The sequence below is a fragment of the Panthera tigris genome, chromosome B4, assembly GCF_018350195.1.
Source record: "Panthera tigris isolate Pti1 chromosome B4, P.tigris_Pti1_mat1.1, whole genome shotgun sequence".
NCBI classification, from domain to species: Eukaryota; Metazoa; Chordata; class Mammalia; order Carnivora; family Felidae; genus Panthera; species Panthera tigris.
The window spans coordinates 89,184,869-89,212,577 of record NC_056666.1 but is presented as its reverse complement, the minus strand read 5'-3'; the positions used below and the strand labels follow the sequence as shown (position 1 = coordinate 89,212,577).

The window sequence follows — 27,709 nt, the reverse complement described above, 5'->3', positions numbered from 1 at the left end:
GTCTCCCTCTCTCTGACCCTCCCCCGTTCATGCTCTGTCTCTCTCTGTCTCAAAAATAAATAAACGTTAAAAAAAAAAAAATTAAAAAAAAAAAAAAACTACCCTAACAAGAGGCTCCTGGGTGGCTCACTCAGTTGAGTCCGACTTCAGCTCAGGTCATGATCTCATGGTTTGTGGGTTTGAGCCCGAGTAGGGCTTTGTACTGACAACTCAGAGCCTGGAGTGTGCTTTGGATTCTGTGTCTCCCTCTCTCTGCCTCTCCTCTGTTTGCACTCTGTCCCTCTACACCAAAAATGAATAAACATTAAAGGTAACTAAAAAAAAAAAAAAAACTACCTTAACAAGACTCTCAACATTTTTGATAATTTGATAATTTTTTCAGCATGTTAAGACACACACATAAATAATGAATTGCTATGATGAAAGCTTTGATTATGCTCAGAATGGCTGATTTCTAATATCTAGCATTGAATCTTTTACTCTAATCCTTCCGGGATTTCTCATTCCCAGGCATAAGAGAAATTCAAAAAGTCATGGCTTGGTTTCAGCTTCTGCTCATGGAAGCTCATTTTTGCTCTTTATTTTTGCTGATTACAATTTATTTATATGCTTGGACTACAATAATCTCCGTTTTCAGTTTAATAACTAGACATGCGGAAGACTCATAGTTTTCAATCCAAAAAGCTGGGATGCCAGGTTAAAAAGAGATTTTATTACTTTTAAAAACCATCAAGCCTTAGATAGACCTTAGGAAATACATAGTGATACATAGTAGTTAGCCAATAAACAAGGGCTATTAGGGGAGCCTGAGTGGCTCAGTTGGTTAAGTCAGACTTCGTTCGTTTGGCTCAAGTCATGATCTCACCGTTCAAGGGTTCAAGCCCCGTGTTGGCCTCTCTGCTGTCAGCACAGAGCCCACTTCAGATCCTCTGTCCCCTTCTCTCTGCACCTCCCCTGCGTGCACACGCCCTCTCTCTCAGAAATAAACATTTAAAAATAAGGGCTATTAATTATGAATGACATTTAAGTCATGAAATTTCGTGTTAAGAGGAACTTTGGAGATCTCATCTTACTGTTTAACTAAGGATTGTTACACTAGATTTCCAAGTGACAGAACATAACTTTTTCTTCATAATAGTAAAAAACTGTGATTGCTCAATGCGTATCAGCTGGGAGCCAAACTTCTGCTAGCCCACCTGTAATCACGTGACATTCTTTGAGCGTGAGGTGCCTACCATGCCAGCGTTTAGGTGGCCACTGACAAAGGGTGGTTAACCTAAAATGACCAAGCTATTTTGTATAATTCGTTGTTTAGTGCCTCTTCCATAGTGAGTGCTTTCTGGTGGGCATAAACATGTCACACAAAGATGATCACACTTTGTGCCTGTTCCTGGATGTCCATGCTTTTGCCTCTACCTCAGACCTCCCTATCTACAATCTTCCAGTCATTTTCCTTCCATACCCACGACGGGACCAGCCAAGGCCATTCACCACTACCGATGAATGCATATACTATTGTAATGTCAGACCACTTCCCTTGCCACACAACCTGGATGGTCAGGTGCACCAAAGCCGTGCCCATTTAGGATGGTTTTCTCTTACCACTGTCGTTCAAGGCCAGCCCCAAGTGAGGCTGCAACTCATCATCCATTTCCACCTTGCATCAATGTACCAAGCTGTTCTATCCATAAACCAGGCTCTGACTTTCTCCTCCTCCTTTGGCTGGTCATACAGTACCTGAGGTCTGAGCTGAGAGAGGGGTACTCCAGTAACCCTGCTGAGCGATCTGAGAGTCTGGGCTACCTACTCATGCACTTGTTTATTCCCTCCAGTCTTGCTCATGCTTGGTTCCAGAGGTAATATTTCATCTTATGTGAAATTACTGCTGATCCTAACCAACTTCATCTTGGTAGATCCAAGAGGACCCAACTCATCGTGGACAGTACAGGACGCATGGTCATTCCGTGTCTCATGGCCAAGAGTTCCATCTCTATCAGGGCTCAGTACACCGGGAGTTATTTTTCAAAAGATGCGTAATCCTGCTGCAGATAACATTTTCCCACTGGGGCTTGTTCCACATTGCATCTTTTCTCATCCCTGCACCCGGAATACCATAGGGTCTGCCAGAGTGTATGGCCCAAGCAGAAGGCTTACATGCGTCACAGGCTGGATCTGCCACCAGGACAGACTTTAAGATGTGAACCCTGTAGTTGCACAGAGCATCATTCTGAGAAGGTACCCACACCTGGCCTGATGCTTTGTGGTCACCACCTTGAAATTACTAACAATTTTATCTTTGAACTTGTGTTTTGAAAATAAAGTGCAATGGGACATGCATAAGCAGAAGAGATAAACCAGGACAAAGAATGCCACAAGCAGCAGCCAGGCACAAAGCAATGGTCACAGGGAATGCCTCAGGGCGGTCCAGGGAGTCTCAGGCCCCAGAGGGGTCAGAAAAAGACCACAGCCCAAACTGGAGGCAGCAACAGCAGAGAGAACAGTGGAGAAGCAGCAGTGGTGGCAACAGCAGCAGGAAGGGAAAGAGGCTCTACACAAGGCCAAGGCTGGGACCTGTTGTGGGGATCCCCATCTGCTCCCCAGATCCCATCTTTGTGGTATTTGCACAAATATTTGAGAGCTAGGATGGGAACTGCTTGCTTTCAGGCAATACATTTTGCCAGTAAATTATTATGAAATAAAAGCACACATGTGAACATCGTAATAAAACAAATCAGAGAATTCATTGAATTATTAGAATTAAGAGTTTAGAATTCTTCAGACTTTAGAAAACTTCTGCAACATGGCAAAACAAATATCCACAAGCTTACAAATAGAAAATAACACCATTTTCGTGTGAAAGTCCAGATGAACCAATTATTAATGATGAAAAGAATTTAAAAGTAATTTTGCCTTGTAATTGAAGATGCTGTGATAGAATGAATAGACAGGCACCTTGAATTGCTGTATATAAAAGTCTGAAGCTGGGGCACCTGGTTGGCTCAGTCGGTTGAGCATCTAACTTCAGCTCAGGTCATGATCTCATGGTTCATGGGTTCTAGCCCCACATCAGGCTCTGTGCTGACAGCCTGGAGCCTGGAGCCTGCTTCTGATTCTTTGTCTCCCTCTCTCTCTGCCCATCCCCTGCTCGTGCTCTATCTCTCAAAAAATATATAATAAAACGTTAAAAAATATTTTAAAGTTTGAAGCTGCTGGAGGTTTCTTGTACACCTTCCACAAGTTATAGGAAATATCAAAGGAAACATTACAGTGTAACTATTATACCAGTAACAATTTTACAACTGCAAAATCACAATAATTTTTGGCTTACATTTACAATTAAATTAATATCTAAATAAAACTGATCTATAAGATTTAAATGTTTTAGAAAAATTAGTCCACAAGAATTGTCAGTTCCACATGACAAACTTTCTATTTTGAAATAATCTATCAATAATTTATCCCTTTGTTATGCAGCCTATAAAATACCATTAACAGCTTCAGTAATAGTTATGTTGGAAGAAAGAGCCTCCTTAAAATTAAAAATTATTGGGGCGCCTGGGTGGCTCAGTCCGTTAAGCGGCCGACTTCGGCTCAGGTCATGATCTCACAGTCCGTGAGTTGGGAGCCCCGCGTCGGGCTCTGTGCTGACAGCTCAGAGCCTGGAGCCTGTTTCAGATTCTGTGTCTCCCTCTCTCTGACCCTCCCCTGTTCATGCTCTGTCTCTCCCTGTCTCAAAAATAAATAAAAATGTTTAAAAAAAATTAAAAATTATTAACAATTATTTGCAATCATGCATTTGCTGAGAGCAAATGACATTGCATTCAATTGTATCAAATGAAAATGAAGTTACTAAAAGTATACATTTTGATGGCCTAAGAAATGAATTTGCAGGAAAGCAAGCCAGAAAAATCATATTAGCAGTCAAGGTATCACGTTAATAAAATGTTATTTATAGGATATATAAATTATAATGCCAAAAATATTAATTGCAGTTTGTAAGATTATGGTGTTACTCAAGTATCACTAGAACCCCCACTGCATCTTGTTAGTAAATACAAGATTTTTTTTATAAAGTTTATTTAAGAGAGAGAGAGAACATGTGCTCATGTGAGCGGGAGAGGGGCAGAGAGAGCAAGACAGAGAGACAGAGAGAGTCCCAAGGAGGCCTCTTGCTGTCAATGGGGAGCCCAACGTGGGGCTCAAACCCACGAACCATGAGATCATGACCTGAACTGAAATCAAGAGTCAGGCACTTCACTAACTGAGCCACCCAGGTGCCCCAGTAATACAGTATTTTTAAAATGAAAGGCTTTATACTTTAGTACATTTCGTGGCACTTTTTTTCTGCATTACTTCACCCTGGGCCCCACAGATTACAACGTAGCCAGCCCTGTCTGCTGTAGCGTGCTTGTCTGCTCCAGGCCCCACTCAAAGCTGGCAGCCTTCCACGTCACTCAGCGTCACGCAGTATACAGCTGAGGCAGTATGCATAGGTAGAATAGGTTGCATACAGAATACAGAAAGGTAGAATGAGCACTGGGCTTCCTTCTTTGTAATAACAAAAGCAAGATGCAGCAATTTGTTTTTGCCTCGGAGACCATGACCCTGATACACCCCTGGACCCCTACAATCCTTTACCGAAGGGACAAGTCCCCGAATTTTCATAGGGTCCGTCACCCACTCCCGAGAGCACATGCGTCATATCAAAGATGGCAGCCTGTTAGCTGCCTCTTGTTCACCCTGCCTGATCAGTATGTCATGGGTGCAGCAGACAGATATGATATTCTGCAGGGTGCCCAGATGGTCTAGATCTGTTTCAACTATGACATATCGTTATAAGAGGGGTTTTAAAATCCCGGACCTGTTAATTACTTCATCTGTGTCATTTATTACGTTTCCGTTGACTGATTTTTCCCTGGTTATCAGTCACATTTTCCTATTTGGGATCCTGTGTAGTAATTTTTTATTACTGGATGCAGGACATTATGAATTTCATATTGTTGAGTATCTGGATTTTGCAGTTTTCTTTTCAAGTGTGTGTGTCCTTCTTCTGGCAGGCAAGTTAAGGTTCTTGCAGATCAGCTTCATATTTTGAGACTTGTATTTAAACTTTGTCATTGCAGGTGTACAATATTTTTCACTCATGGTAATTTAGCCCCACTACTAAGGTATGACTTTTTTGCGTTCTCTACTGAATACCCCCAGTGATCAAGGAAGACTCTTCTGGCTAGTTGAATCTCAGATATTTCCACTGAGAATTCTTACATGTTTTTGGTTATTCGTTGCCTTATCTTATGATGCCTTCCACCCTACACATTCACATCTTAGTATTCAACAAAACCTCAAAAGGAAATCTGTGCAGATTGATGGAGCTTTTCCTTCTCTTTGGAACTCTGCCCCGCAACTTCCAAGTACCTCATCCTCCCCCAAACTTCATCTCTGTCCCCTCAACTCATCTTCTTTCTACACGGAACACTCTCTCTGGCTCCCGGGTTCAGAATGTGCCTCCAAGTTGAAAGCAGTTAATTGATTCCTTTTCACACAGGGATCAGAGTCCTGCACTGCCTGTTGTCCGTTGTGCAAAAATATACACTTGGTCCTGTTTTCTGGTGGTTTACAGCAAGAACGTTAGTCCAGCCCTATTACTCCATCATGGTCTGAGATGGAGATCTTAAGGTTGTCAAATATGTAAGTGAAAGATATTTTTACTTCAAAGGTCATGATAAAAAGTAGTGTTGTCATAATGGAAGTTTCATGGGAACTTTTCAAATAATAGCTGGGTGTAATCCATTTTTGCTTAAGGTCTAGGAAAAAATGATAACATTTTAAAAAGTGACCTATTGGGGCACCTTGGTGGCTCCGTCGGTTAAGCGTCTGACTTCAGCTCAGGTCATGATCTCACGGTCTGTGAGTTCAAGCTCCGCATCGGGCTCCGTGCTGACAGCTCAGAGCCTGAAGCCTGCTTCGGATTCTGTGTCTCCTCTCTCTCTGTTCCTCCCCCGCTCACATTCTGTGCATCTCTCTCTCTCTCTTTCAAAAATAAACATTAAAAAATAAATAAAAAGTGACTTATTTTACCAAGACAATTTATGACAAATTAATTTAAATGATGGGGAAATGTTTTAAAGAGTGGTAAGTCAAATATATAACCAGACACCAAATAATAACATTATACATTCTATTCTGGATGTGACAAACTGATCAGTTGTCAATTATTGTGGATTACTCCTCTAATAGGAACTCCTATTAGCAATTTTTAACTTTTTCACCCAACTGAAAACATTTGTCTGACTTTATTCAACAAGGTGAAAAAAGATTTGAGCCATTTCAACCTGCAGTTGGGCATTTACAGTCACATGTCAGCACAGCTATTATGATGATTAGAACAAAGGGCTGCGTGTTCTTTAAAAACCACTGCAGCACATGAGCCATGCACAAATCACTACCTTGATTTTGTTAGAGGCAAGGCTGCCTCAAAGCATCTGAGGTTAACTACTTCAAGAATCTGAGACTGTTGTGTATCTTACTTTCAGGTTCGACTACTATATGGAGTCTTTTTTTCTTGATCTTTTAAACATATATGCCAAGTTGGATTTTTCCTTAAAGCATCTAACTATAATGAAATGGTCTGCCCATTATAAAAGTGTTCAAGCCTTGCAACACAGGCTCAAAGAAAATTTAAGGACTCTAAAATATATTTTCAATGACTCAAAAGACAAACCAAAACACAAATGAGATGTAAGAACTTATTCAACAGTTGACAAAACCCAAATATAACATTTTTAACTACAATTTAGAAAGACACTTTGGAACATTTCAATTAAAGATGTAATAAATTACAAACTCCTGATGTGGATGTACATAGTGGGCACCTTCTCAGGTCATTCGTAAATTTATTTTACTAAAGTACTGATATAAAATTGAGGGTAAAAAATTAATAAATATGAAATTAAAGTGGTAAAGATGAGTGAGAAAATCAAAAGAAATTATCTTGACATTGAGAAGTAAATAGTACTAATTTTTTTCAGATAACAAAGACAGTAATTGTCTAAAATGAAGAGATAAATTGCAAATGAAAGTAATAAACAGGCCCGTGAATTTTTTTGATAATCAATTTGTGAAGAAAATCATATAAGCTCATTAAAAATATTTAAATTTCTGATTTGACCTCAAGTTGACATAAATGAAGACAACATAAACTCATAATACATGATTATAGTAAGTGTGTGTGATCGTGTATGTGTGTGTATAACCAACAATGAACTGCGAGGATGAAAAAAAAATTCTTCTGAACTATCAGTAATAAAAATCAAATACTGATCAACTATACCAGAGAAAAGACTAAATTATCTTCCTATTCTCTCTATAGAGTATTACAAAGCCACCGTCATATAAAAGATGATTGAAGTGTACATAGCCATAAAATGTAGGGGAAAAAAACATGGAGAGATGTATCTGGCAGTTCACTAATAAAAATATTTTTTATTGTGAGTGTGAGCCCTGCATCGGGCTCTGTGCTGACAGCTCAGAGCCTGGAGCCTGCTTCAGATTCTGAGTGTCCGTGTCTCTCTCTCTCAAAAATAAAGAAACATCAAAAAATTTTAATAAAAAATACTGTTTTAAAATTTTGCATTTGTAATTTGCAATATTTTTCAACTTTTAAAAATTGATAATACTGGTATTTCTTTCTTAGCCTAAAAAAATATTCACTTTGTACCTAATTTTGTATTTGTAACTATTATTCTTTTTAAGAAGCCACCCTTGCCAACTTGTATACATATAAGCTTCATGCCCCACAAAATCTGATTTGTTCCTGTTATCATCATCTCTCCACCTAATTGACCTTTATCCATTCTTGCCCTCTTCTAATCTGTACACCATGCCACAGCATAAAGGATCTTATAAAATTCATATATATTTTTTCTCCCCTATTCTTCCAGTGATTTCCCATTAGCTTTAGATGAATACCAAAATCCTTCACATAGGATCTGGGTCCTGTCTACCTCTCCCTCTCCTTCTCTCCCTCTGCTCCAACTACACTGGCATCTTTTAGTTCTTTGAATGCACCACCTCAGGACCTTTGCACATACTGTACTGTGCCTAGGAGACATTCTACCACCGAACCATTCCATTAACAAGTCATCTCCTATTTAAACTTCACATGGACACTGGAAGTTTACTTCCTTAGCCTATCATAAATTCGGTCAGCCCCCTACCTCCTTAAATGCTCATTGCACTTTTTACTTTTCCTTCACAAAACGTCTCCTTATTTGTAATAATACACTTCTGTGATTATTAGATTGTATATCTCTCTGCAACTAGATTGCAAGTTCCAGATGCCTAGCATTTGGAATAAAGTTGGCACCTAATTGTAAAGTGTCTACCATCATACTTTATAATCTAGCCTTGAAATAAGAACAGTGATATAATCTTACAATTTGGGGCATGGAAGCAGGTTCTTTTTTTGTGCCAGAAGTCTTCCTGGAAGTCTTTGATTTCCTAGGAGTTATTCCACCAGCTTGCAAAATGAGCCCAGCTTGAGGCTGTTACCCAGTACCATGGCCATCTGGGAACTACTCTGACCAGATGCCCAGCATAATTTTTCTTGCAGTGGAACTTTACTTCACTTTGTAAAGATTCTCTTGCCTTCTGTAAATCTATTTAAAAAAAAAAAACAAAAAAAGGCAACACTTCCTTTTGCATAAATCTTATAGTTGTACATGTGACATTTCGATGTATTTCCACAATTATTTTTACCTCACAATAGGATAGTACTTAGAGAAAATACACTTTGTTAGGAGCCAGGAGGTACTAGTTGTTGTTCTGAATTGGAAATAAGCCTTGACCCTTCACCCTGCCAGGGATAATTCTGTTTTTATAGACTTCAACAGAGAGTTGAGATAAAACTGTTCTAGAGCTACCACAGAAATATTTATAGTCCTAGTTTCATGGAATTTGTTCCCCCAAACATTACTTAATGTGGTTGGGTGACTGTTTCAGGGGTTTTGTTTTTGTTCAATATGCATATCCTCCAACAACCTCTAAGACGGCTTTCAAAAATTCACCGAAGACTATTAGGGTAAATATTAAAAAATTCACCAAGGAACATTAGGCTGTCAGGATATCTCTAAATCGTTTGCTTGTTTGAAATCATGTTATCAGCCGAGGCTTGAAATTAAGAATGCTAATCTGGTATCCAGCTCCAAATTTAGTAGGTGGGTGGTAGAGAAAATTAGAAATGATTAACTATAAGGCCATCAGTGAGTGTGGACTCGGAGATTAAATATGACAGAGCCGACTTCGCCCACCAGCTGATCTTACTATGCGGTAGGTACATTTCTCCCTTCTCTTAATCGCTTACTGTGAGCTGATTCTCTCCTCCATTCCATCTTATCTTCTCTCCATTTTAAACCTTACACCAACCATTAAGCTTCACGTCCCCCGAGAACCCAACCCCAGCCTGAGAATGAAACAAGTCCAGGTCCAGCTCTCGGACCTTTTTTTCGCCCACTTCCGGTTTCCGGCCGGGTGGTCCGTCCTCCCTCCCCTTCCGCCCGCAGTCCCACCCTAGCGCTCTTCACGTGATTGCTCGGTGTGCTCCGCCTCCAGTCCCCGGCTCACGTGATCGTGCTAGGGGAGAAAACGCCTGACCCCAGCCCCGGGGCCTTTCCCGTGCAATCCCTTTCTTCCTGCAGGTCCTTCTCCTCTAGCCTTTCAGACACCTGCGCCTCCCTCCACTCGGTCCCGGGGCTGCCCCGGCGCTGTGTCCGCCATGTGGCTCCTGCCTCTGGCCCCAACTGGGCCCCGGCGGGACAACCCCCGTCACCTGCCTTCCTGCAGCCCAGCGCTGCTGCTGCTGCTGCTGCTGCTGCTGGGCAGCTGCCTGGGGGTCTCTGGGGTGGCGGCGGGTTCTCGGAGGCCCAATGTGGTGCTGCTCCTCACCGACGACCAGGACGAAGTGCTCGGCGGCATGGTAACTCTTCTATTTCTGCCCCGCCCCTCCATCTCCCGGGCTGACCCCCAGTTTCCTTGCCCTCTTTCGCCGTCCCCACCCCAATTCCCTCAGCTGGCAGCTTTCCCCGCCGGGAGAGGTTCGCTTTGGCCACGCCGGACCCCTTACGGAAGTTCAGGGTTTGCAGGACTCTATTTCCTCTTTCTCCCGCGTCTCTGTCTCGCGTCTGTTTGAGTAGACACCTGCACGCACCGCACGGAGCTTCTAGTCTGGACCTTAGTGCTGCGGAGCTCGCGTTTACAGCTCAAGATGAACATGTGGACGCCAGTTAGGGATGGGCTGAGCCACCGAGGAGCCGGTGCTGGCTAAAAGCACGCAAACTTTTATTGCTCTTCTTTTGGTTTGAAGGATCAGAGGTCAAGTCCAGCCCTAGGTCCTTCCTCTGTGAAGGACCTAGGCCACCTCTGAATTTGTCCCTGTGTACAATGTCTGTGCCTGATATTTATTTGTAAAATCAATGCCGAGATGAACTAATCCGGTAGGTAGGTTGTCAACTACTCAGGGAGCCTTTTGCCTCGCAACAATCAAGAAAATTCAATTAGCCTGATTGAACACCTGGCTGCTGCATTGGCTACTGCTGTCCGTGTTCCATTTTAAATGTTTTGTCATGAGACTTCGTTCTTGCCCGGAGTTCATTTTGCTTCTGTATCTTAGAGATCTGGAATTTACGACCTTCAGGAGCACTCAGCCAGCCCCCTAGTCATGGAGGCCCCAGAGAGTGGCTTTCCCAAGGCGCTTAAGTAGTTGAAACCTTCAGTGCTCTGATCCTGGGTATGGCTTTTTTTTTTTTTTTTTTTTTTAAAGGTCTGCTTTATTTTTTTCTTCCTTTCAGTTCTCTTGTTGCTTTCAGCTTAATGTTGAGACTATGAAAACACTTCAGGCAAGAGGTTCCTAATTTGCACTGTGTGGGAATTCCCTACCTCACTGTCCTTCAGCTGACTGCAACCCATGAGTGAGTTGTGAAATCAGTTTAGTGAGTAGCTACCAGCATTTTTTACTTTCCTGTGGAATAAAGTAGAATAGAAAATGTTGGTGTGGCACATGGGGCAAAGTATACAATCTATATGTATATTAAAGGGTTATGGATTAAAATGTTATTTCTTACTCAGGGGCTGTGTCCACAGCTATGAGACTCTTTTCTAGTTGATGTTTAAGATGCTTGCATTTTGACTCCATGCTTCTTCCTGCCACATGTGCCTCGTTGCCTTTTTAGTTTCCACTCAGCCACATTGACATTGAAGAGTCTTGACTTAAATGCTCTCCTGGAATTTACTTTGTTCTTTCCATTTCAACCACTGCTCTTAGTCTTCTCACAAAATTCCCTTGAGGTATTTTGTCTAGGGGGCGCCTGGGTGGCTCCGTTGGTTAAGTGTCCAAGTCTTGATTTGGGGTCAGGTCATGATGTCACATTTCCTGAGATCCAGCCCCAACATTGGGCTCTGCACTATCATTGCCGAGCCTGCTTTGGATTCTCTTTCTCCCTCTCTCTCTGCCCTTCTTGTGCTCACTCTTGAGCGCACGCATTTTCTCTCTCAAAGTAAGTAAACATTTAAAAAAATTTTTTAACGTTTTGTCTAGAAAAAGCAAGCCATCTCTATAAAAAAATTAGTAATAGCATAGTGACTAAAACAATTAAAAGGTCAAGCTTTCACATCTCTGGTGAAAACAAAACTTTATCACTAAAATGTAACGAGTTCAGAATTGTCTTAGTTCTTAGGGACCACAGATGTGGTCTGTATATATTTGAGTTCTTTTTCCCCTAGCGTGTTGTGTTTGCTTCTCTAAACCAGTAGCAGATTCTTTTTTATAGGCGTTTGTACTAGAGAGACGAGCCAAAATGGAGTGGAGGGCACAAGTCAAATTTAATGCTTCCAACTCTCTGGAGTATTCTGGCTTCTCTTTTAGCCTCTTTCAGAATATTCTACCACTAGTTGTTAAAGAGGACTTGAAGGGAAAGCACTAAGACAATAACTGTTGGAAAACCTACTGGAGCCAGTTAAGAGTGTGAAGTATTAAACTTGTGCTTCAGTCATTACAGGAGTCCTCTGCTGTAGGTATTATCCTTTCCTTAAATAAGAGGAAACTAATACTGAGAGGGGGTTAAGTAACTTGGCCAAAGTTCACGTAGCTAATAAGGGGCAAAATTTGGTGTCTTACGATCTCAGAGCCCCATTTTTCTCCTATTCTAGAACAGTGTGGTAATAGTGACTTACTAGATGCCATTCCACATGTCCACATCAGCATAGACACTTCTACCACAGATCAGAGATTCTTTAGATGATACTGAGGGGCACCGGTGGGGTCACGGAAATCCTTAATTTACACGTAAAAGTCTGTGTATTATCTTTTATGGAGATAGTGAAGTCTCTGACTCAAAAAAGATTGTGAATTGCGGCCACAGTTGGCAAAATAAACAGCTAGTCCACCAGACTAGCTCAGGTCAAAGGATTATAGCATTTGTGTGATTGTTGTTTCATGTAGAATCTTTTGGTCGTCTTTGAAATAGCCTTTTCTGCATCATCTTTAACATTTCACTGTATTTGTTTACAGGTGTCATCTGTGGGACTTTGGGGGTTTTGCTTTGGGAACAGTTCCTGTTTCTTGATTTTGCTTGAACGTTGTTATGGTGTGATGGACCCAGTGTGCTTCACAGAGGCACAGGTTGCTCTTTTGTAAAATCATTCACTCTGGAAAAAGTGACACTTGGTCGGAATTTCAAGAAAACGAGGGAAGGAGTCATGATGAAATGTAGGAGAAGACGGCATCACGTGTCTGCTTTATTTAAACCAAAGAGGTCTTTAAAAGTGGTTGTTAAAAGAAAAATTAGCCATAGATTTTTTTTAGAATTGTTAAAACTTGATTTCAGAGCAGTTATACACAGGAACCAAGAAAGTAAATGACTCCTTAGGATTTTTATGGAAGGGGTTTGCTTTGGATGAGTTAAAGTATAACACATCTACCTATATTCAGGTATAAGATTGGCTGCTGCTTAAACAGTATTGTACATCCTTTACCTGACTAGCCTTGCAGCTGTCTTTTCTTACATCTTAAGGCTCCATTTTAGTATTCAGATTAGCATGGACACGCATCTTCAATACAGTGTGGTTTCTTGTCTAGGATTTATTTGGGGCATCTGGGTGGCTTAGTCGGTTAAGCGTCCAACTCTTGATTTCAGCTCAGGTCATGATCTCACAGTTTGTGAGTTTGAGCCCGGCATGGGGCTCTGTGGTGACCGTGCAGAGCCTGCTTGGGATTCTCTCTCAGTCTCTCTGCTCCTCCCCTGCTCACACTGTCTCTTTCAAAAATAAATAAGTGAACTTTAAAAAAAAAAAAGGATTTGTTTGATGAAGCATAGATGATGGTTATCACCACACTGGTGTTAACAGTATAAAAATTATGGTCCTTAATGTAAATGTCTTACTTCCAATAGAATCTGTGTTCCTGTGCAGCCTTGCATCATCTGCTGGCTCCTGCCTGATGCTTTGACCTTGTCTAACACCACAGTCTCCTTTACTTGCTGTGCTACTTCTGCCATATTCGCCTTCTTTCTATTCCTCACATGTGCCTCTTTCCTTTTCTGGCAGCCCTCGTACTTCCTATTCACTCAGCCTGAAAACACCTTCTCCTGGATTTTTGCCTGGCTGACCTCCTTGTTATGTGATGCTAAGCACCAAAGTTACCTGCTGAGAGAGGCTTCTCCTGACCACCCATCTAAAGTAGTTTCCCCCTTTCCTCCCACCAGCTGTAAGCACATCATCCTGGTTTACTCTGCTCGTAGCGCTTTTCACTGCCTGAAATGATTATTTACTTGTTAGTTTAAGTCTCCAAGAATACAAAGGTCATGAGGGCAAGGACTTTCTGTCTTTGATCCATCATTGCCTAGATCAGTGCCTGACACACTGATGAATTATTAAGTGTTGGCTATAATCACACAGTGTAGGGGCATGTGGGTGGCTCAGTTGGTTAAGCATCTGGTTCGATTTCAGCTCAGGTTATGATCTTAGGAATGTGAGGTTGAGCCCCGTGTCGGGCTCTGTGCTGGGCATGGAGCCTGCTTGGGATTCTCTCTCTATCTCTGCCTCTCCACCACACACACTCTCTCAAAAACAAAAAAAATCACACAGTATAGTCTTACTATAAATCAGATACTCTTCAGGAGCTTTGTGTGTTGACCAGACAGTTTGAGGATTAAGTCCCATATAATCAACTCACGTAGTCCTTTTCCCCACTTACACTGTGTATTCTCATTTCCCCTCCCTGTGTCGTCATAACTCAGATTTTTCATCACACCAGGGTTTCAGTCAGCCCAGTATTCTTTACCTAAAGATAACCACCCAGTGATGTTTTGTGGGAGATCATAGCCAGTGACATTGCCTCTGAAGGTTAGTGAAGACCTTGTATATTTGTAGCATTTCCTGGGAACCTATTATGGATCTACTCATGAAATTATGAAAGGTCTTCTTGAATAAGTTAGACTTCTCATCCTTTCGAGTTTATGGGTCCCTTATATCTTTTACTATCTATAGAAATCAGTGGGAGAGAGTGATTTATATAGTATTGTAAACAAGACCCTTGTTAACATATATTTAGATTACTTTTAAGGAATTATTACACAATAAGATATGCTTGAACTGCACAGAATATGGTCTCATATTTAAAAAGTACTTCAATAACATTGTGAACTGATTCATATAATACAACTAAACTGAGCCTCTTTTTGTCTGGAATCTGAATATTGTTAGTGTTCCTTTTATTTGTATTTAAATGACCTTCATACTTTTATCCTCACTCTAGGATTTGAGATTAATTGTTCTACTATTTGCCACCTAGTTCAAGTCCTTACCTGAGGTGGTGATTGGTCTAGTGCACAGGGTTTTGAGCTTATATCTGAAAAGCATGATTTAGGCTGCACTACTGAATGTGTGATATTTGAGTCCTCTTCTGGGCCTCAGGGCTTTATCTGGCCTTTAGAATCTAAGTGTTATTTCTGTTTTAAAGGGTGGAAGGCTCCTTTCATATCCTATCCCACAGCCTGCTTCTGAAGATGAATTAATGGCGATCTGCCCTATCTATCTTGTAAGGGGGCTGGTGACGAATGAGAGCACCAAAATTTCATCACATTTAAATCAGCATTGCTGGAACAATGCTGTCAGCTGTGAACGTTCCCTTCCTGCAAGCATTATGACCCCTCTGAACTTTTGCACGGGACATAACTGACTGTAACCAAACCTGTTTGGTTCATCTCAAGAATCACACAGGACTCTTGGTGGTTTCTTAGTGTCTGATGGAGCTGATAATTGCGAGTAAGATGCAAAAACCATGAGTTTTGGTCTGTGTGTTTTCGTTTATTGGAGGAAACGGTTTAACAGATAATTATTTACTTTGCAGACACCACTAAAAAAAACCAAGGCTCTCATTGGAGAAATGGGGATGACCTTCTCCAGTGCTGTAAGTTTTGAATTTAATTTTGTGAGACTTCCTGTTCATGTTCTAGGAAGAAACCCTCTCTTTCGGGTAATCTAGTGTAATCTATGTGGTTTTTTTCCTAGTTAGATGCCTGATTTAAAGGAAGAACCTTATTTAATGTGATTTAAATTCTTTTAATTGAAGCATTACTTTTTACTAATTGAACGTTAATTGTAGATATTGTCTAAGCCAGTTTGCTCTATAGCTCAGAACTAGAGAATTTTGTTTCAAAACGTCATTGTTGGAGGTTTGAAAATGGATGTTAGGAGTCATGTAACATTCATGCTATGTAAATTGCCTTGTGGTAAATGCTTGCAGGCCATGTTACAAAACTCCAGTTAACCCTGATAGTCAAACCTGAGAAAGATAATAGCAACCAAACAAAACTGACATCTGTGTGTGTATGTATATTCACGTATGTGTGTACGTGAGGTACGAATATATACGTGTGTATAAAGACGGATGTAAAAATCCGTAATCAAATACTAACAAAATTCAGGAACCATGCACATAACCGAGTAAGTAGTAGTCTAGCTTAGCAGGAAATCCATTAAACACCAGCACAGTGTTGTGCTTAAGAGCACAGAGTCTGGAGCTGGATCACCTAGTTTGAATGCCATCTCTACCTCTTTTCTACCTGTGTGGCCTTGGGCAGGTTTCTGGCCCTTGGTCTCCCCACTTGTAAGTGGGAGTACTAAATCCTATCTCAAGGTCTTTGTGATGGTAAATTAATTGGTACATGTAACACAAGCACTTGACTCATAGTACTACATAATGGTCGTTATTATACTGTCCACCAACAAGATCAGTAGTTGAAAAATGAAAAATGTGATGTTCATGTTAATAGATGCTTGAGAGTCCTCCGAAATTTAGCATCCTTTCCTGGTAGTTTATTACGCTGATAAAAGTGCATCCTTACTGTGATGAGTATTTCAAACAAATAGCATACCACGCCTTATAGCTGAGGTGAAAGACTCAGAGCATTGCTGTTAGGAACGAGACAAGGGCACAATACTTGTCACTGAATGCTTTTCTGAACTGTCTGGTCATTGGTATCTTGTGGAATTAATTGGAAGACTGGAAGAGACAAAATTATTATTTCCACTTCTTTGGATTTTTTACCTAGAAAACATGGAACTGTTGGAAAACTTTTTAAGTTAATTGAGTTTAGTAAAACAGAAATGAAAAAACAAAAATAACTTTCTTCTGTATAACCAGTTAGAGAAGTACTGGGGAGGAGAGAGAAAAGATCCCATTCATATAGCAGACTCTAGGAATAGCTGTTGGTGGCCTGTAATAGTTAAGACCTATATAAATAAAGGTACAGAACTTCATGAGTGGTATAATAAAAATCTTTAATATGTAGATACACCCATCATTTTCTGTGGGGAGACGCAAGATTAATTTATTCTGATCAGAATCCCAACAAGATTTTTTTTAGGCTGAATAAAGGGATTTCAGATTTATCTGGAAGTATAAGTAGGTTAGAACAATCAAGGTAATTTCTTAAAGGAAGAAATTGCTCTTCCAGATAATAAAATGAAATATGAAGATACAGTAAACAGTGTGACATTGGCCAAAAAATAGGTCAGCAAACAAAAATGGGAAAGGAATCCAAGGGTTGCCAAAGTAAAGATTACAGAAGTCAAATATCTAACAAAATTAAAAGGCAAAAGTAAAAAATGGCAAGTATGTATTTGTAATGTGACTGAATCCTTCCTCACCTCAAATTTTATGTAACAAGAAGCTCATGCCCCAGGAGGAAAAAAATGTGCAAAGCTCGTGAACAAATCATTCACGTAAACATAATTGGTCAGTATGCATGTGGAGAATGTTCATCCTCACCAGTACTTAAAAATGCCAAATCCAATTTGAAACGCCAAAGAAATGCTGAGTATTTAAAAGAGATAATATGTAATTTTGGCAAGGGTGTGCTTGAATGAGCATTCCTTCCCTGCTGGTGCGAGTATAGGCTAGTATTACGCTCTGTAAAGTGGCTTGGTGATGTGTGTCCTAAGACCTATACAAATATCGGGTAGAATGGGCTAAATTTATTGATGATAGGTGCTAATAGAAATACAATTAGAACAGAAAAACTATGTCCAGTGTCTTAAGTGACACGGGAAATGTATAAAACTACAGATTATCCTGAAAACTGAACCTGTGCCTCTCAGCTACATTAGGTTCAAGACCCGGTTCCTACCATGTAAATATTTCTTTGGCAGATGAGATTAGAATCACTGTTATTCTGAAGCAAGAATCCAACTGCAAAAGAAATCTGTTCTCTTGGTTTGTTTTGTCTGATTTATTGTCTCCATTATGTGACTTAGCGCAGCTCTGAAGTGTGTCATGTGTTTAAAAAAACAAAAACCAAAAAACCTCTATTCCATGGGAAACTAGAAATTCAAAGTTAGAGTATTGAACAGCTTTCTTTATTCTGTTTAGAAATGATAAGAAATCCATCTTTCTTGTGTAACTGGGTTTTTTGCTTCTGTTCCCTTTGTAGTATGTGCCAAGTGCTCTTTGCTGCCCAAGCAGAGCCAGTATCTTGACGGGGAAGTATCCACATAATCATCACGTTGTTAACAACACTTTAGAGGGAAACTGCAGTAGTAAGTCTTGGCAGAAGATCCAAGAACCAAATACTTTCCCAGCAATTCTCAGATCAGTGTGTGGTTATCAGACCTTTTTCGCAGGGAAGTACTTAAATGAGGTATGTTAAATGATCTAGTTATTCCTTAAAAAAAAAAAAAAAAGCCTTACAAATGTGAATTAACGTAATGCATGTTGTTTTTCAATTAGTATCCATTTGAGTCATGTTAAAATGTTTTTGGTAGATGTTTTCTCCTAATCTTCCCATTGAACAAGAATTTACTTACATGAACATATTTGCATGATTTGGGTACTATAGTTATTCTTCCTTTTTTTTTTTTTTTTAAGTTTATTTTCAGAGAGAGAGCAGGGGAGGGGCAGAGAGAGGGAGAGAGAGAGAATCCTAAGGGAGAGAGAGAGAATCTGCACTGGCAGGGCAGAGCCCAATGCAGGGCTTGAACCCATGAACATGAGATCATGACCTGAGATGAAATCAAGAGTTGGAGGCTTAACCAACTGAGTCACCCAGGTGCCCCAGTAATTCTTCCTTTAAGTAGCCTGATAGCATTTATTTAAAAATGGTCCTATGACTGCTGCTGTCTGATGCATCTGCCCCTTTTTCTTTAAGAATTTTGGTTGTCATGTGGCTGTTTGTCATTTTTGTTTACATTTCCCCCTTTATCAAGATCAAAGTGAAGAATTTTTTCCTTCTACCATCTTTTCTGCATCGTAACAACTTAAGACAACCCATGTCCTAACCTGAAAAAAATGGGAACAATATGTGGAGAGATCAGTAATGAAGGGAAAGCACTCAGAGCCTGGGATATTCAGGCCGTTAAAGCATATGTCTATGTGGTTGATATGCTGGCCTCTCGTGTGCCTGGATGGAGAAATACCCCTTATAGCCTGCCAAGGCCAGATTTCATGGCCCCCACATTTACCACATTGGCCTTCGCTTTTAGAGTTCAAATTTAAAGGAAATATAGTTTATTTGAGTGTTTGGGTTGTCTCTTCTAGTAAAACTAGAAGAGGGGATGCAGCACAAAGAAAAGATGTGTATTTTCTTATACACTTTATCCATGGTTGCTGGAGATCCTAATATCTTATCTGAATTTTCTGTTCATTCTTTCCCTCCCTACACTAATTTAGAGAACCTGCAACCTTGTGAGTTTGAAAGAAGAAGAGTCTATTTAAAAAGAATCATGATAAATAAGTACAGATACTAGGTTATCGAGATAAGGATGTGGAACATAAACAGAACATGTACTACTTTGCATATCAAAGATCATATAATGTATATAAAATTAGGAGAAATTCATCAAAATATGAAGATCTCTTAGGGCGCCTGGGTGGCTCAGTCAGTGAAGCGTCTGACTCTTGGTTTTGGCTCAGGTCATGATCTCACAGGTCGTGGGATTGAGTCCCCAGTGCAGAGCCTGCTTGGGATATTCTCTCTCTCTCAAAATAAATAAATAAACATTTTTAAAAAAAATATGAAGATTTCTCAAGGATTCTTCCTTAAATGTAAGGCAGTAGTAAACCTTGTCAAGGAAAAAAGGGATGATTCTATGGTTATTTATTCATCTCCTCAAATAAGTTGAGCTCCGAAAGTAGATTTCATCATCAGCACAACAAGTTGTAGGCTGAGAGCTCATAATATTATTTTGGCCTTGTGAGCCACAAGGTTAGTTGGAGTATTCAGTCTATGCCATCAATACCTCAGGAAATGAACCCTGTGGTGTAAGCCACGTGGACTTTTTCTGGAAAGGGCCAGAAGTAAATATTTTAGGCTCTGCAGGCCATGTCTTTTTTGTGATGACAGAATTCTCTGCCCCCACTCCCCATCCCCTTACCTATGGGGGATATTTTCCCAGACCCCCGATGGATGCCTGAAACTATGGATAGTACTGAACCTTATATATACTATGTTTTTACCTGTACATATGTACCTGTGATAAAGTGTAGTTTATAAATTAGGCACAGTAACAGATTAATAACGGCTAATAAAAGAACAGTTATAGCAATATAATGCAATAAAAGTTATGTGAATATGGTCTCTCTCAAAATATCTTATTGCACTGTACTTACTCTTCTGGGATGATGTGAGATGATGAAATACTACGTGATGAGATGAAATGAGGTGAATGACGTAGGCATTGTGACATAGTGTAAGGGGGGACTTCTGTATTTGACTCTGCTGTTGTAGCATGAAAGCAACCATACACATTATAAAAATCAACAGTGAGTGCAGCTGTGTTCCAATAAAAGTTCATTATCACTGACATTTCAATTTCATGTAACTGTCACATGTCACAAAATACTCCTCTATTGTTTTTGTATTTTTTTAATGTTTGTTTATTTTTGACAGAGTATGAGTGGGGGAGGGGCAGAGAGAGAGGGAGACAGAATCTGAAACAGGCTCCAGGCTCTGAGCTGTCAGCACAGAGCCCGACGTGGGGCTCGAACTCACAGACCGCGAGACCATGACCTGAGCCGAAGTCGGACGTTCAATCGACTGAGCCACGCAGGCGCCCCTGTTTTTGTATTTTAAAGGTTTTTTTTTTTTTCTTCCTAAATGTTTATTTATATTTGAGACAGAGCAGAGAGAGAGGAAGACAGAATCCAAATCAGGCTCCAAGCTGTCAGCATGGAGCCTGGCATGGGGCTTGAACTCATGAACGATGAGATCGTGACCCAAGCCAAAGTCGGACACTTAACGTGCTGAGCCACTCAGGTGCCCCTGTTTTTGCATTTTTTAATGGTTGGAAAAAAACTCCCAGCTTGCTGATCATATAAAACAGTTGGCAGGTTAGATTTGACCTAGTGGCCATTAGTTTGCAAACTCCTTCTTCAGAAATTCCTAGGATTATATTCTTTACTTTTTGACTGGTTTATGTGTTTGGGAAAATTGAGCATCTACCATGTTTCAGTTTTTATATTTATTCATTTTTGAGAGATACAGTCGGGCAGGGGAGCAGCAGAGAGAGGGAGACATGGAATCTGAAACAGGCTCCGGGCTCTGAGCACAGAGCCTGAGCCTGATGTGGGGCTCGAACTCCCAAACCGTGAGATCATGACCTGAGCTGAAGTTGGATGCTTAACTGACTGAGCCACCCAGGCACCCCACATCTATCATGTTTCAGGCACTGATCTAAAAAGATTTCTAGGGGCGCCTGGGTGGCTCAGTTAAGCGGCTGACTTTGGCTCATGTCATGACCTCACAGTTCGTGAATTCAAGCCCCGTATCAGGCTCTGCACTGACAGCACGGAGCCTGGAGCCTGTTTTGGATTCTGTGTCTTCCTCTTTCTCTGTGTCCCTCTCCCACTGGTGCATGCTTGCTTGCTCTGTCTCTAGTAAATAAATAAATGTAAAAAAAAAATTAATAAAATTAAATGTGCCCATCTTTAAAAAAATTAAAATAGAGTAAAAAGATTCTAAAAGTTTCCTTTCTTTCTGATCTGGTCATGTCTAAGGATTTCTGATGCCCCACTTGTCTTGCTTTTCAGTATGGAGCCCCAGATGCAGGTGGACTAGAGCATGTTCCTCTGGGCTGGAGTTACTGGTACGCCTTGGTGAGTGATTACTGAAGTCATTGGCAATTACATGCGGCCCTACAGATATGAAATATATTTACTCTCTAATTTAGTTCTGATTTTTCACATAAATTGCTTTGTGTTTATGAGTAGCTATTTTATCTCCTTAAAACAAAGTCTGTTGATTTACAAGTCACTCCCTGCAGGATATTTTTCCTGCATCACACAGAGTTTAACTACGTTTTGCTGTTCTACCTGACCTACTTGTGGCATTTTAAACTAGGACATGTTATTGAAACTATGTTAGTAGTTCATAAAACTTCAAAGAATCCGATTCAGTATTGAGATAATGTAAAATCCGATTCAGTATTGACTTAATTGCCTTTTTTTTTTTTTTTTGAGGTCCTATCACTAATTAAACAGTATAGGTTAGCCCAGCACGATTTTGACTTTTGTTTGGGGTGCTGACCTCATAACAACTTCTACTTTCCTGTCTTAATAGGAAAAGAATTCTAAATACTATAATTATACCCTCTCTATCAATGGGAAGGCACGAAAGCATGGTGAAAACTACAGTGTGGACTACCTGACAGATGTTCTGGTGAGTTACTGAAGCTCTGTCCTTGCAGGTTTGTTTTACAAATGAGTGAAGGCTCTGCCTAGGAAACCTTTGGGTTTGGTCATATTGAGTATGTGAATGAATAATAACTTCTTTTAACTGCCAAGGAATATTTCCAACTGATTAAAAACTCCTGAGGGTATTTTTCTTTGCATATAAGCCAGGCTCAAAGCTAATGTTCTTGAAATTCCAGCAACAAATCCCTTTTCCAAAGGCTAATCTCTAAGACTATAGAGATTACTTTGAAGAGGTTTTATTTTAGAGGTTTTTACTCTTGACCCCCGTTTCATTCACCAGCTGTGAGATGGCAGCTTCACCATGAGGGTGGGGAGATAGGGATTGGGAGTTCTTAAGGCATTGTGTATTTATATATCAAAATTACTGAAACTGGGTGAATTTAGGACTTTCCTTTCCTATCTAAGGTGTTTCTAATGACACCCCTCCATAGAGTATTCATTCAGCAAATATTTGAGACCCCAGCATAACATGTGTTCAGTAGATGAAGCAGAGTCCCTCTTGGTGATCGGTTAGAGAAATAAGGCAGGGTATGGGGGTTACTTAGATAACACTGACAGAGGTGAGATTGAGCTGTGCAGATCAGGAGAGAGGTTGCCGCAGACAGAGGGAACAACAAGTGTGAGGGCCCTGAGGCAGGAGTATGCTTGGCATGTTGGAGAAACCACAGGCTTCTGACAGGGCTCAAGCAGATGGGTGGGATGGTAAAAGGAAATCGATGCAGTCAAGTATCCTTTGACTTTAGTGATGGGGATAAATGAAAATATAACAACTAGAACAATTTTTTTTTTAAGTTTATTTACTTATTTTGAGAGAGCGAGTGAGCAGGGGAGGAGCAGAGTGAGAAGGAGAGAGAGAATCGCAAGCAAGGTCTGTGCTGTCAGTGCAGAGCTCAATGCAGGGCTCAAACTCACGAACCGTGAGATCGTGACCTGAGCTGAAGTCCAGAGTTGGATGCCTAACCGACTAAGCCAGGCACCCCTCAGCTAGAACAATTAAAATCATAACATGTATGTGAGATGTTTTCAGTTTCGTGATGTATCTCCAGATAAGCAAATGAAAAATATAAGTCAACATAAATTAAAAACCTGGTGTTTGTATTTGGATTTAATGTTATTCATACAGCTTAGCTGCTTTCACTGGCATAACTTACCGTGTCTACGCTCTGTGTATTTTTTATAAGATTAAGGTAACTTGATCCACCCGTCCCACTGTTGTGAATTAGGTTGACTCTTTTTACATTCTTCAAGGTATCAAAGAAACACTCTAAGCTGTTTTAATATAAGCTAATACTTGAATGGCCAAAGTACTATTTCTTTTCTTATGGGAGGCATAACAATCTTTAGATCATGTAAAATCATTAGGATCTTCATTCCTTTCTTAGGATGGTGTATCTTTATATTTTTTGAATAAGTATTGCCTGAAACCCAAATATTTGTTCTAACAACACACTTGTAAGTAACTGTGACATAGGTTATGTTTCGATTAAGATTGTTAAAATTCTTAAGATTGCTTAAAAGTGAATATGACCGTATACCTCCTGTTTACCTGAGAACAAGCATCTCTCAGGTCCTCAACTGTTGGATAGGGTCGATGATGATGGATTTTATGTATCTCAGGCTAATATCTCTTTGGGCTTCCTGGACTACAAATCCAACTCTGAACCATTCTTCATGATGATCTCCACACCAGCACCACACTCGCCTTGGACAGCCGCACCTCAGTACCAGAAGACCTTCCAGAACGTCTTTGCACCAAGAAATAAGAACTTCAACATCCATGGAACGGTAGCTTCCCCCAATCCTTGAATTAAACCATACTCGATATAAGTAACTTGTCAGGGAGCCATTGAGCCAGTAGTCAGTTTTCCTTCCAGGTCTTTTAAAGGTAATTGTACCTGTCTCAAGTACAATGGATAGTGTAAACTTACTTCTGAAGTACGGATAAGCTTCCTGCCGCATATGTAGTTAGCAGCTGGAGCGTGCACAGGGAATATTAAAGAAATGCCATCTTCCCTGACTACAGGCTCTCTTGATAATTTTTTTTTAATTTTTTTTTTTTTTAATATTTATTTTTGAGAGACAGAGCTAGAACATGAGCAGTGGGGGAGCAGAGAGAGGGAGGGAGACACAGAATATGAAGCAGGCTCCAGTCTCCGGGCTGTCAGTACAGAGCCCGATGTGGGGCTCGAACTCCCCAACTGTGAGATCATGACCTGAGCCGAAGTCAGACACTTAACCGACCGAGCCACCTGGGCACCCACTCTCCTGATGATTTCTGTGCTGGTTCTCCTCAGTGTCTGAGGCACATCTCTTGGGGCTGAGCTAGGCCTGCAGCAGCCTCCTATGGGTGGCCCTCACTAGGCCTGAGGCATGGGAAGGAGGGGGTGACTTAGTGCAGAATGATTGGAAGGGGAAGTTAAATGGAGAAATGAGCCAGAGCAGGGAATATAATTAAGGACCACAACCTAAATATTTGCCTTCCATGCAGGATACTTATACTTTCCTTGGCACAGGGGATAGGCAGTTCACTGATTCAGAGACAGAAGTGCTCAACTGCCTCCTGTGTGTTACCCAGAAATCTTCATTGTTTGTGAACCAGTAGACAGAATGAGTCTTAGAGTAGACTCAGCATTACCGTTTTCTAGCTAAGTGACCTGAACATGAGCAAGATGCTTCACTTCTGCTTTTCTGTCTAAAGTGGGAGATGCTCATTCCTCATGCAGCTGCTATATGGATTAAAGAACCTAGAAATGAGTAGCATGTTGTCTGGCACATTGTAGGCAAATGCTTAAGTATGATTTTTAAAGCTGAGAGAACAGAGTTTTGAACTAGAGAGTCATTCTCAGACTTTCAAAAGCAGTTAATAGAAGTTCCCATGAGCAAGTAAGTTGAGGAATTTTAAATAGGTCACTCTTATAGGATTTCTCAGAGATATTCCTGTTCTAACATGAATTCCCAGCAGGACGATACGCTGTATAGCATTTCTCAAACACGTTAACTAAGAACCTTTTGAGGATGGTAGTTTGGGAGATGGTGGCTTGGGACTTTATGAAGAGGGAGGAGAGAATTAATGATGTATGGGAATGTTTTTGTTTTTTAGAACTGTGAGTGTTTTGTTTAAATGAGAAGAACCCTCTAGATTTGAGTTTGAAGTTTTAGGAAATTGCAATGATGAGATTTTTCCCAAGGCTCTAGGATGGTCATCTTGGGTAGGAAAATAGAGGGTGATAGAATGATGGCTTATGAGGACAAAACTTAATGGAAGGTAAAGTTAATATTTACCCTTTTGGAGTTTGGGCAGTAGACCCAGAGCATAGACTTAAAGTTACAAATTCAGTCTCCTTTTAGCCAGTAGTTTCTCAGTATTTTTTTACCAAATCTATTTTAATGCTGCTAACAAGGAGTCCAGGCCTTCTCTCATTAGGGAGGTAGTAGGAAGAAGCTAAAGAACAAGTGATAATCTATAGGACATGTTTTTACAAACACATGGGGCAGGGGAGAGGAAGTCTGAAGTTGCTTAAGTGTTCCTCTTTGCTGAAGTATAAAACGGTCCTTTTCATTATCAACTCTGGTAGTTTATTTGATTGTAGTAACTTGGTATTAACGTTTTTTTTTTTTTTTCTTTTAAATTTTAGAACAAGCACTGGTTAATTAGGCAAGCCAAGACCCCAATGACTAATTCTTCAATACAGTTTTTAGATAGTGCCTTTAGGAAAAGGTAAGAGCTGCTACTTTATCAGTCTGGATGGTCTTTGAGGACCTTTCCAAACCAGCCCATGAACAGGGGACTGCACAACATGGTTATCTTTGAGATAAAGTCAGAAGGTAGACTTTATCTGGTTGATGGGAGAAACTTTGGTTGGGGGTCCGCTGCCCCAGAAGCGGACTGAGATTCCTTTACATTCAGGTGTATAGGAGATGGTCTTTGGACCCCAGGACTAACATAATTGCAAACTGGAGCCATTTGGTTAAAAAAAAAAAAAAAAAAAATCCATTTGAAGAAAAGGTCACTTTGTGAGAATCAGGCCCAATATTGGTATAAGACCCAAAGGCTTAGACTAGAGCAAAGTATTTTCTTTGCTATTTGGAATTTCAAGGAATTGCATTAAGTCAATTCTTAAAAATCAATTATACTCTCTTAAGATGTATTTGGATTATACCAGGGAATAACAGACTTTTTCTATGAAGAGCCAGATAGTGAATATTGTAGCCTGGCAGGCCATACAGTTTTTATCACAGTTGCCCAGCTTTGCTGTTGGAGCCCAGCTAGGCAATATGTGAATTAATGAGCATGACTGTGTTCTAATAAAACTTTATATAAAAACAATTTGTTGTTTAATGGATACAGAGTTTCAGATTTAGAAGATGAAAAGGTTCTGAAGATCTGTTTCACTGGGTGAATATACTTAATACTACTAATTGTATCCTTAAAATTTGTTAAGATGGTAAATTTTATGTCGTGTATTTTTTACCACAATTTAAAAGCAAACAAAAACAGTGGGCAAACTGTGGCCCATCACCATGGTTTGCCAACCCCTAGTTTAGACCCTTGAACTTTATTGTAGCATAGGTCTGTCTGAATTAATCTGTATTCATCAGTGCTGAATTGACAGTTTTCTCTTCCAGTTGCTTCTGCTGTCATAACCAGTGATGATAAAGCTAACTGGTTATTAAAAGCTCCACTTATTTCTCTAGAAATCATTAAATTTGTAATGAACTAATTACATTCTGGAATTTTTTTTTTCCCTTCTGGAATTTCCTAATTAGAAATTAGAAAATTATCTCTGGTTTTTTCCAGTGAGGGGTTTGAGGAAAGGAAGTTTGGGATTTGAGCTTTTTAGGGGTGTGGTTTGGGGGCTTTGTATTGTTTTGTTTTGGACTTTGCTCCCGCTCTTTTGGCAAAATAATATTCCCTCAGTCATTGTTTCTGAAGTCCCATTGTCACCTTCTGTTTACATCCAGGTGGCAGACTTTATTGTCAGTTGATGACCTTGTGGAGAAACTAGTCAAGAGATTGGAGTTCAATGGGGAACTTAACAACACATACATCTTTTATACCTCAGACAATGGCTATCACACAGGTAAGGGGCAGGCTGGGGTATTCCTGTGACCTTGATGAGGTGCCTTTCCTCTTTCACCCAGTCAGCAGCACTGGCAGGCAGCTCTGGTCTGTTATAGGGGTGCCCAAGCCTGGAGGGTGTTGTCCTCAGGACTCCTCTGCTTAGAGGCTCTTCTCATTAGCATGGAAAGACCAGGTTTCATTATTTGCTATTTCATATGCTAAATTACTTGATGTTCTAGGAGTTGGGAAAGGAGAGTGAGCTTGCTGGGTTAGAGGCAGGCTTTATGAAAGAGGTAGGAAACAGAACTAGATTTAAAGGGCAAGTAGACCTTAGAGAATACAGGGGTAAGAAATTTTACGAGGAAAGACCAAGATAAGGTTGTCTTGTGAAATTGTGAAAGAAGTTT

At 40.3% G+C, this 27,709-nt stretch overlaps 1 protein-coding gene across 1 annotated transcript in view; it reads left to right on the top strand.

The window, feature by feature from the left end:
• The first annotated feature begins 9,591 nt into the window (after window positions 1–9,591).
• GNS (glucosamine (N-acetyl)-6-sulfatase) overlaps window positions 9,592–27,709 on the top strand; it is a 55,200-nt gene continuing 37,082 nt past the window's right edge. Inside the window, exons 1-8 of the mRNA XM_007082215.3 lie at window positions 9,592–9,973; window positions 15,401–15,460; window positions 17,985–18,191; window positions 21,578–21,643; window positions 22,107–22,205; window positions 23,858–24,025; window positions 25,876–25,958; window positions 27,203–27,321. Coding sequence (XP_007082277.1) covers window positions 9,773–9,973; window positions 15,401–15,460; window positions 17,985–18,191; window positions 21,578–21,643; window positions 22,107–22,205; window positions 23,858–24,025; window positions 25,876–25,958; window positions 27,203–27,321 — 1,003 coding nt within the window. The 5' untranslated portion in view covers window positions 9,592–9,772. The remainder of the gene's footprint in view (window positions 9,974–15,400; window positions 15,461–17,984; window positions 18,192–21,577; window positions 21,644–22,106; window positions 22,206–23,857; window positions 24,026–25,875; window positions 25,959–27,202; window positions 27,322–27,709) is intronic.